We start from the raw sequence: 11,101 nt of genomic DNA on the forward strand, positions 1-11,101 counted from the left end.
GAGGGGTGAGGCTGCTCTCCCTGCTTCCCTGCTCGAATGAACACTCTTACCGTCCTCAGCCGAGGCTTTTGAGCTAATAGAGAGCTTGGGATAACAACCGGAACACCCATTAGGGAAGTTACAAGAAGTCTTGTAAAGCTGTTAATCACGGAAGAATTGTTCCAATTCTTTTTATAGGTTTTCTGTTACCTTTTTAAGCTTATATGTATCATTTATTATATAGTTATGTAAAAAAATTAAAGGCATTGAGACATAAAAGTTTTAATTATTTTCTAATTTCTGTAAGAAAACTTAATATAACTAAAGTATTAAGGTGAGCCCTCTATTAAACTTTATCCTGATACTACAACTGTAAGACATTTTAGAAAGGTCTTTCTAAATTTTTGCTAAATAACTATCAAAAATATAACATACTGAACACAAAAAATTATCAGGGTTTAATAGTGGACAATTAGATATTCAAATACTGACTTATTAATCTCCTTTTAAAAGAGTACCTATGTATCTTAAAACCACTAGGTTCCTGGATAACTTGATTGAAAAATGTCCACCATTACACTCCTATTTTTGTTATTATCATATAAATATTATGAAGGAAAAATACTTCAAGCCTAAGTATTTTCCATAGTCCTTAATCTTTTTTGGGTCATGATCTTTTTTCAAATCTGGAAACTCTGGACACACCCCAGAAAACAATGTAATTGGTTCCTTGACTCTGAGGCCCATTCATGGACCCTACTCTTACTACCCTTTGATGTTTAAAAAAAAAAAAAAACAGCTTTTAAGTAGAAATACTGAGTTCAGATTGAGGAAATGTGATATGTCTGGTCTTTAAGAATTGGAAAAAAGTATTTAGTGATATTTTACTTAGACACAGTGAATTTATGTGTGCTCTAAAATATGATTTAAAATTAAAACAAGTTATTTTGAAATTCTAAATAAGAAAATAGGAATCAAATTCAGATCTTTACATATAATTTGCATATAATTTATTTTCAGTAGGAATGAATTAATAATTGCTTATTTTAATTTTTTTCCAGAACATCTTCCTAAGCTCCAACCCAGACCATATTCATGTGCAAGGTACTGACGTTTATTAACATAATACTTAGCCTCTTTCTCCTAAAATGTAATGAAACTCTGACTTCCAAATGCTTAGTAGCTACAAATCCATTTACTGAAAACTTAGCAGGTTTGTGCAAGACAGTAGCAGGCGTGCTGAGGAGTGAAGAAGACCAGGCTTGGACTGTGTCCTCTCGGAGTTCATAGGGTGTGGCTCTTCAGTGGCCCCCGTGGTCCAGAGCCATGTCCCCACTTAGCGAGTCTGCAGGTCCTCCACCTGCGGCCTTTACTGGTGTGCCCGGCCGCCTTCCCCGGGTGGACGTAGGGAAGAGGGAGGAAAGCTGGTATAAATCTCATTCAGTCTTGGCGGCAAACAGGTAACCAGAAACTCTCCTGAATGACATCACAAAACTAGGCCGGTGGAGGGGGGGGGGCGCTTTCAAGTAAGCAACAGAACTGTTTTCTGAAGAGGAAGAAGGTAGGTTTAGAGCCCATTAGGAAATACCCTCATGCAGTAAAAAAGGCCTAGCTCAGCCTGTATTTGTTAGTCCTGAGGCGGAGTTTACAAACTTACCTCTGTGTCTCTGCAGCTCGAGCCTCTTTCACCCAGGGAAGCTTCATTTCATTTTTAACATCGTGGAGTTTTGGTCTGACACCACGGCGGTGGCTCTGCGGAAGGGCGTGTGCACGGGCTGGCTGGCCGCGCTGGTTGAATCGGTTCTCCAGCCGAACACACATGCCTCCCGGGCAGACGGCGAGAAGGCCCTGGCACCCGAGGTACTAGGAGTGGGCAGTTTTGGCATCGTTAAAAGTGTGCTCTTTGCCCGATGAGAAAAAACAGTGTAGGGTCCCCTGCACGGTCCATTCCCATCAAATTATTCAAAGGAAAATGTATGCCCTACTTGAATTTTAATATATCTTTTGGAAAGTCAGGAGAACATTACTTCACTCAGTGTAGTCCGTGTGTTTCCTAAATGTGTAAAGCATGAATTTTATATAATACATACACTCTGCTTCTTGCTTGTCACATTCACGAAGGAGAAGACCTTTGCGCTGATGTTCTTGGTAGGTTGGCACAGGAGTCGAGTCCACAGTGAAGGCTGGTGATGAGGGACAGCCTCATTTATGCTCAGTCGGTGTCCTGTGCTCCAAAGAAGTCGTCTTAAAATGGCAGTTGACAACCAGAGATTAATTTTATGTCCTTCAGTTTTGGGTAGTAGGATTTTCCCCTGCCCCTGTTTCTTCCCCTTTTGTTGGAGCCGTGGTGTTCTTTTATATTTTGATCCACACTTGGCAAAATCTCATTCGAGACCGTATGCATAGGGAGCAATTACGTTCTCCCTCCTCACCCACAAGGATGGTTGAAATTTTTTAAAAATTTCAGTCTTTATCATGAAGTCTTCTCCATGGTATTGAAGAATGAACATGTCAGTTGTAATGTTATCTTATTACTGGTTTGATTGCTATAAGTTACTGAAGTTAAAAAGTTGACAGCACTTAGGGGGAATTAAGACTTCTGATATATACTTGAGTGAGCTTAAGGGAAGACTAGGGCTTAAAATTGCCCTTTAACTTGGTATTTTCCCAATCTGCTGCCTGGAACAGGTGCTTTACCGTGTGTCCCTCATATCAACAAAATATTGAGAACATGAGAAACTTCTTTTTTGTAAAGAAATATTGTAGTACTGACATGAAAGTATTGTGTCACTTCATGATCTCATAAAAACAGTAGATGATCTCCAGAAAGCTAAAAAAAATATGTATTTTGATGCTGTATTACAAACACCAAGCATGGGTGCCTTTCACATATTCTTTCTTTCCTCCCTCCTGCCCTTTTCTTCTTCTTTCCGCATTTTAACAGATTTTTGTTGACTACCCAGTGTTGAGGCACTAGAGGTACAGATAGAAAGGATATAATTTAAAGCTACTTAGATTTCGTTGTGCCGTGTAGTACCATATTTTATCCAGGATCCATCCACCGCATGCCCTCCCCCGAATGGTAGATAGTACTGTTGTTCACAGATGCCCCCGCCCCCGGAGGAAGAGTAGACTTGCCCTCCCATTCATGTGTAGCCTGGCCATGTGACCAGCCTTGGCCAGTGAAAGGTGAGCAGACAGGATTATGCCACGTCTCAGCAGGCGCTCTGACCCTGATAGGATGCTGTGGCTTGCCTCTCTTGCTCTTTCCCTCTGACATCGGATGGAGTGATTCAGGTCAGGGATGCTCCTTGGGTTTGGATCCAAGTGGAGGAGATGATGGTGCAGAGCTGCAGCCACTGAGCAGAGCCAGAAGTAGGCGTTTGGGGTTGTAAGCCATCGGAGATTGACAGCAGGAGCCGACTAGTGTTCTGGTCTCTTTGCTGCCCCTGGAACATAGGAAGTGTGGTCTCTTCAGCAGTTTCCTGCCATACCCATCCTGTCCTGTTTTATTTTGCTTCCTGGGACTTACCATTACCTGTCATTCTATAAATATATGTTTGTTTATTGTCTTTTCCACCCACTAGAATATAAGTCCCATGAAGACAGATGGGGTTTTGCTCATTTCTCTGTCCTAGTGTTTGTCATATTGAGTACCTTCAATAAAATTGTGAAGAGGATGAATCAAGTGAATAAGACTAATATAATATTAATTACAGTTTCACTCCAAAATGAGAACAGTCATTAGATACAGCTCTGCCAGTTCTTCTTTTAAAAAGTACTGTGTTCATCCTGTTGATGAACTTCAGACAATTAAAGGTTAAAATATATACAATTATACCGGCAGGGAATGGAGGGAAGATTCCTGTCATTCTTAACTGTTAGTATCACTCTGTGTAACTAAAGCATATGGCAAAGTGAAACTGAAAGATGAATACATTTAGAAATTGATTCCTTTAAGTATCCCTGGCACATGATTTAGAAGAAAACCCTTTTGAAATTATAGCAAAAAGATTTTGTTTATCTATATATCACTTATTCTAGTTTTGCAACAAACACAGGTAACATGGGACCTAGAGTAGCAAATGTAGTGCAGTGCTCTAGTATCTTTGGGGCAGCCCCTTAATTTCTCTTTCGCTTGCCTAATTTTCACTTAAAACCTTCACCCCATCTTGATGTTAATCTTCATTGCCCCTTTATGTCCTAACATGAAGAATAATGTCTTCATTTTTTTGTGCATTTCTTCATGATACCTGTAATGGGTTGCCTACTAGGAAGCAGATCTTTTTCTTGGGCCTAGAAAAAGAACTCAATTATTATTTATTCAGTGTTCTACCTCAGAAATATCGTGCCTGTCATTTTTAAAATACCTTTGATTTGGATAGAAAAGAAAAATTTACAAGACAGACTTGTTTATTTCTCTGCACTGACAAATGTGTTTGTGTTTTCAGTAAGATTTAATGCTGCTATTTAATTTTATGACTCTCCTTTGAGGGGAAGTTGCACTTTCTGATTTCTTTAGCAGGCATCACCTTGGTTATATGCTTTTGTCTGGTTTTCTTCAGAACTTATGAGCATTGGTTTAATATTTCAGATATCCATATCTCCTCGGGCAACAAATTTTTTCCATTTACCAAATGACCCCTCAGTTCCCATCATAATGGTGGGTCCAGGAACCGGCATAGCACCTTTCATTGGCTTCCTACAACATAGGTATGTGTTTTCTTTGGCTGGTGAGAAAATGTGTCCCTTGTGGTCCTGGGTGGAAGTATGTAATAGAGAGCTTTTTTGTTTCTTCAGTGGTTTTTAGGATATTGGACTTTGGTTGTAAAATTTTTATTTAAAAAAATTATTATCAAATGTGTGATAGCATAGCATAATTTGTCACCATGGGAAAAGTAAATATATCTTCTAGAAATTTTGCTTTGTACTGGAACTTCCATTTTCACTCTAGTACATTCTTTTTCTTTTTCCCCTGCTGAACCATAGTTTGTAGTGCATGTATCTGGGGACAGATTTCAAGCACACCTTTATGCTGTGGTGATGTGCAGCTGTCCCATCTATTCCTTAGCTAGATAAAATTGGTAGTCACAAAGATCCAATTACACCAACAGTTTCAAAGTTAAACCCTTAACATCAGTAATTTTCAGCAGAATGATATTAATACATGTATCTTTGTATCAGAACACAACTATTTTTTATAAAATAAATAAAATTGTGCTTCTCTCCCTGTTTGTGAAATAACAATTCTTACGTAGTGTTCCCCAGATAGTGGAGTAATATCCTTCGGACAAAGTCTTTTTGTTGTTTTCTTTTTTTTTTTCTTAAGAAATCAAAAAAGTAGAGTCCATCATTTCTGAAACATTTCACAGCAGACCATTCTACCTTTTAAAGCCTGGTGCCGGGACTTCCCTGGTGGCGCAGTGGTTGAGGGTCCACCTGCCAATGCAGGGGACACGGGTTCGATCCCTGGTCTGGGAGGATCCCACATGCTGTGGAGCAACTGGGCCTGTGCGCCACAGCTGCTGAGCCTGTGCTCTAGAGCCCTTGAGCCACAACTGCTAGGCCCATGTGCCACAACTGCTGAGGCCCGTGCACCACAACTGCTGAGGCCCGTGCACCTAGAGCCCATGCATGCTCTGCAACAGGAGAGGCCGCCGCAGTGAGAGGCCCATGCACCGTGGCGAAAAGTGGCCCCCGCTCTCTGCAACTAGAGAGGGCCCGCGCACAGCGGTGAAGACTCAACGCAGCCAAAAATAAAGAAAATGAATGAATTTATTTAAAAAAAAAAAACAAACCCCGGTGCCGCTTTTCTATTATGTTGAGAGTTAATTTTTATTCATAAAATTGTTATGAATATTTAATGTAGAAATTAGTCTGGGTTTCACAATGTGATAATTTGAATTATCCTCACTACAGAGATGTCATATAAAGCTCATAGATGTCTGCAGCTCATAGGTAAGCTTACTTTTTGTAGTGTCTGCTGGAGTGGCCCAGGTACCCTGCAGATGGTAAAATGTTAATTCAGTAAATGGACTTTGAGTGACTGCGAAGGTGGATTTTACAGACCTATCTGGAGAGGTAAAAGGAAAAAGAAAGATTGCTTTTACCTATTCTTTATATCAAACATCTCAACTTTCTTTTTCACTTAGAGAGAAACTCCGGGAACATCACCCAGATGGACACTTTGGAGCAATGTGGTTGTTTTTTGGCTGCAGACATAAGGATAGGGATTATTTATTCAGGTACGTCACAATTCTAGCATTGTAAGACTCAGCCATGCCGTGCAATTCTAATTTCAGACTTCTTCAACTTTAAATTACAAACCTTCCAGGGACCTATTAAATATTGTATTTCAGAGAGGAGCTCAGACATTTCCTTAAGTGTGGAATTCTCACTCACTTGAAAGTTTCCTTCTCAAGAGATGCTCCTGTGGGGGAGGAAGAAGCCCCAGCAAAGTACGTGCAAGACAGCATCCAGCGTCACAGCGAGCAGGTGGCAAGGGTCCTTCTTCAGGAGGACGGTCATGTTTACGTGTGTGGGTGAGTGGCCATCGTGCCCAAGTGCCGGGGCGGGGAGGGCAGTCGGTGATGTTTATTAAACAGACCAGGGACCGATTGGTTAGTGATGTGCACATGTACGGATGAGAGATTTGATTCTTAAATACAGGAATAGAAATACAAGCTCTAAAATGATTTTTAACATACACTTAATAGCCAAGAAGTTGGCCAGCGTGGCCCCCCAAAAAAAAAAAAAATTAACTCATGCGTTGGGGAATGCTTTGTGCAGTTTTAAATACATGTTTTTAGCCTCTGAACGTTACATTCTGTCTCAGAATTGATTTTGTTGTATCAGTAAATAGTGAATATGTGATTTGTGCAGTCGACCTAGCCAAGGAAAACAGCTTTGGTTTTGACTCTGAGAAGGTGGGCCTAGGATCCTTTTTCTTTAAGGCATAATTTATGATGTCAAAGTTGACATAAGCCAGGAGTCATTCTTATGTTTCATCTACTTTTTGACATAAGATCCATTATAGAAACCCAAGATTGCCATAGAAAATAAAAATTTTAGGAACTTAGCTACTTGTTTTAATGGAACTCAAAAATGTTTGCCAGTTAAAAAGGAGTTTTGAAATAAGAAATTACTCTTTTTTTATCCTAACACATCCCTGGCATTTAAAACATTCCGTAAGTCATCAGGTCAGGTTTTTTTGTTTGTTTTTTTTTTAAACTATGATACAGAAAAAGAAATACTGGCATAGTGACCCTAGAATACATATAAATATAATTGAAAAGGTTCATAAAACAAAGCTTCCTTTTTCGACTTACTTTTTATGACACATTCTGATAACTTTTATTTCGTTTGTTCTGTCATTTTACAAAAAGCTGACTTTGGCTACGAAGTTGATGTCATGACCCATTAACGACTCCTCAGCTAGAAAACGCTGCTCTAGGTCAGAAAGGGCAGAGCTTCTGGACGCTGTGTTGGTTTACGTTTTCATTTACTTCTAGTGAAGCATTTGATCTTTCTTTGTTTGCAGAGGACAGTGCTGTCAGTGTCAGATACAGGCTGAAGGCTTAGATGCAGCTCTGAATAGTGGAGGTGAAGTCCGTTGTGCAAACACATGTACAAATATATGAGTAACTGGTAATTGAGAACTTGGAGGGGTTCTTAAACATCTTAAAAAAACTCTTAAAACATTAACCCAGAAATAACTCTGCACCGTCACTGGTGCTTCATTTTTCATGTCTGTGAAGTGAAGCTGATAGCGTTCATGGCTGGTCAGAGGTGAGGGCTCAAAGTGACACCCCACGGCACTCTAACATGGACCAAACACAGGAGACTGAGAAGAACAGCCACTGAGGAAGGAGCGAACTTGTCCCTAAGCCCAGGGGACGCTGACTCAAAGGGGAGCCTTTGCTGCTGATAGTCAAGTCGGGAGAAGACAGAGGGGCCAGTAGGTTTGGCAGCTGCAGCCGCGGGACATGGGGAAGGGCCGTGGGGGTAGAAGTGATCTCAGAGTGCTTGAGGGGAGAGCATGGCAGCCGTTAAAACTTTCTCAGGAAATCTTACTGTGAGGGGCAGGGCAAGTTCAATTCCTGAGACGTTAGAGTCCTGTCAGACACTTGCATTCAACAAGCATTCGAGTGCCTACTAAGTATTTGGCACTGTGCAGATGTCGAGAGATAAGTGGTGAATGAGATGCACCCCTATCCCAGGCCGCCTGCTCCCTGTGGGAAAGCCAGGTCAGCGGGTGCTGTGCAGGGGCCACAGGAGCGCACAGGAGGGGCCCCTTGCCCGACCTGCAAATGAAAGAGCTGGGACGTGGAAACACACTTAATAGAGGGCCAGCCCTTGGCAAGTTCTCAGTAAACGTGTCTGTTAATAACTCAGCGTGTGCACGCGTGCATATGAAGGCTTAGACGTGTCCGGGGAGCTTGTTGCCCTCAGGAATGCCTTGAGAATAGAGGGAAGACAGGTGAGGAGGGGCCCGATTGTGAGGTCCTCAGACATTTAAAGATTTCGGCTGCTCCCAGAGCACGGACGCCTTTGAAGGGTTTAAAGCTGTGAATGGGGCGGTCAGCACTGCATGTGACAGTGGTCCTGGGCGAAGGCTTGTCCCTGGGGGAGCAGTAGGTGCCTGGAGACCTGAGGGACACTTTCCAGAGAGATGGAGGGAGGACTAAGGTGTAGTGACAGAGTCTCGGCAGTGAGATTTGTGAATTAAGGAGGATTTGGTAAAAATCACTGTTTCTTAAACAGTAATGCCGTTATTCTTTTTTTTTTAGAGATGCTAAGAATATGGCCAAGGATGTAAATGATGTCCTTGTGGAGATAATAAGCAAAGAGGTTGGAGTTGAAAAACTAGAAGCAATGAAAACATTGGCTACTTTAAAAGAAGAAAAACGGTATCTTCAGGATATTTGGTGATAAAATTGGAAAATAAAGGAAGAGAATTAAGCTTTTTGGCTGAAAGTACTAAAAGACAACTTTACTGAAGCTTGAGACTTCCGATTTTTAAAATTAAAAATTTTTTTTTAACATTTTTTTAACATTGGAGGAGGTCGGGTGGCATGGGGAGTGGACCGTTTAACAGTGTAGGAAGCTTTCAATTCAGGTTCCCATATCTGCCCCCCCAACCCTCCCCAAACCGCCCTGAGCTGAAAAAGGCAGCCCACACTCCTCCACCAGCACCTCCCGGGGCGCCTCTCCCTCCTGGAGAGCTTCTGCAGGGACCGCGACCAGATCACAGGGCATCTCCAGCAGTACACGTGAAGGCTTCTCAGTACGGGATACGGGCACGAGCGTCACCTGGGTAGATAGTTAAATCTTGTGAGCTGGTCACCGGTTTTTTTAAAATAATCTAAACATAATTTATATTCTTATGTAAAATATACCATAAAAATATTCATATTAGTGCATTAAAATTACATATGTATAGCATATCTGATTACATGTTTATATAATTTTATCAAATGGTTTATTACCAAAACTATATCTCTGATAAAAAATATTTTAAGGTAATGCTTATAGGGATTTTTTTATGCTAGAAATCTGAAATATATTTTGAAATTCCACTCTGGCATGTGATTTATTTACCACAGTTCCTTTTTTTTAATATCACAGTATCAGAATTTAGGGAATTTGCATTCACTTTACAGATGCGAGCAAGCGCATATTTCAGTAAAGCTACCACCCTTTTCTCCTCCTCTGTCCAGCCCCCAGCCCACCCCCATTCCCCACCTTTTCACTTCTGCTCCTTTCGGCATATTTTTTAGTTTTTCCACATAATTTATTTTACCTCCATGATATCACACAAGTTGTAACCTGGGCTTAAAATACCTACTTAATATCCTTGTATTTTTAAAATTGCTACTATTGTCTGACTATTTTATGTCTTCCAAATTCATATATTCAAATCCTGACTCCAGTGCGATGGTGGTAGGAGCTGGGGCCTTTGAGGAATGGTTAGGTCATGACGCTGGAGCCCTCAGGAATGGGGTCAGTGCCCTTGTTACAAGAGACCCCGCAGAGCTCCCCACTCCTTCCACCCTGTGAGGACATCGTGGAAGTCGGCTGTCTGCAACCCTGAGGCCTTCACCAGAACCCGACAACACTGGCACCTGGTCTTTCCAGCTTCCAGAACTGTGAGAAATTCTATTGTCTGTTAGCCACCCAGTGGTATTTTGTTACAGCAGCTCGAATGGACTAAGACAATTCCCGGTGACACGTTCTCTCTTTTAAGATTTTGTCAAAACGGAAATCAAAATGTAAAAGGGGTATGAAAACTTTTCTCCTACTCTCAGGTATATATTGTTTTTTTATGAAAGAGATTGGCATTTAAAAAACAAATCTTCACCTGTCACAGATTTCTGGTCATTTTGAAAAATGAAGATCTGAAGGAAATATTATATAATCTTAAGATTTGATAAGGCTTCATGGCTGTTTATTATAATCTCTAATCTCATATATTTTACAATAGAAATATTTCCAAAAAAACAAAAGGCATAAGAAAACATAGCAAGCAAAATTATATGCATATGTTATATATATCAGCCAAAATAGACTCAAGGTGAAAACATGAAAAGGGACAAAGAACAATATTCCTTATTCATAACCCTAACAAGAATATATGACAGTTAAGAACTTGTGTCTGTCTTTTTGAATTATGGTTTTCTCAGGGTATATGCCCAGTAGTGGGATTGCTGGGTCGTATGGTAGTTCTTAGTTTTTTAAGGAACCTCCATACCCTTCTCCATAGTGGCTGTATCAATTTACATTCCCACCAACAGTGTAAAAGGGTTCCCTTTTCTCCACACCCTCTCCAGCATTTATTGTTTGTAGATTTTTTGATGATAGCCGTTCTGACCAGGGTGAGGTGATAACATCATTGTAGTTTTGATTTTCATTTCTCTAATAGTTAGCGATGTTGAGCATCTTTTCATGTGCTTCTTGGCCATCTGTATGTCTTCTTTGGAGGAACGTCTGTTTAGGTCTTCCACCCATTTTTGGATTGGGTTGTTTGTTTTTTTGATATTGAGCTGCATGAGCTGTTTGTATATTTTGGAGATTAATTCTTTGTCAGTTGCTTCATTTGCAAATATTTTCTCCCATTCTGAAG

General features: G+C 40.7%; 1 protein-coding gene across 4 annotated transcripts in view; it reads left to right on the forward strand.

Moving 5' to 3' along the window:
• The window catches only part of MTRR (5-methyltetrahydrofolate-homocysteine methyltransferase reductase), a 38,959-nt gene extending 28,552 nt beyond the window's left edge, over window positions 1-10,407 (forward strand). For all 4 annotated transcript variants that reach the window (XM_036847070.1, XM_036847073.1, XM_036847071.1 and 1 more), the window contains 6 exons: window positions 1,041-1,083; window positions 1,653-1,839; window positions 4,574-4,692; window positions 6,132-6,224; window positions 6,339-6,521; window positions 8,769-10,407. In XM_036847070.1, the coding sequence (XP_036702965.1) occupies window positions 1,041-1,083; window positions 1,653-1,839; window positions 4,574-4,692; window positions 6,132-6,224; window positions 6,339-6,521; window positions 8,769-8,910 (767 nt within the window). In that variant the 3' untranslated portion in view covers window positions 8,911-10,407. The remainder of the gene's footprint in view (window positions 1-1,040; window positions 1,084-1,652; window positions 1,840-4,573; window positions 4,693-6,131; window positions 6,225-6,338; window positions 6,522-8,768) is intronic.
• The last annotated feature ends 694 nt before the right edge of the window (window positions 10,408-11,101 follow it).

The sequence above is a fragment of the Balaenoptera musculus genome, chromosome 3, assembly GCF_009873245.2.
Source record: "Balaenoptera musculus isolate JJ_BM4_2016_0621 chromosome 3, mBalMus1.pri.v3, whole genome shotgun sequence".
Classification (NCBI taxonomy): Eukaryota; Metazoa; Chordata; class Mammalia; order Artiodactyla; family Balaenopteridae; genus Balaenoptera; species Balaenoptera musculus.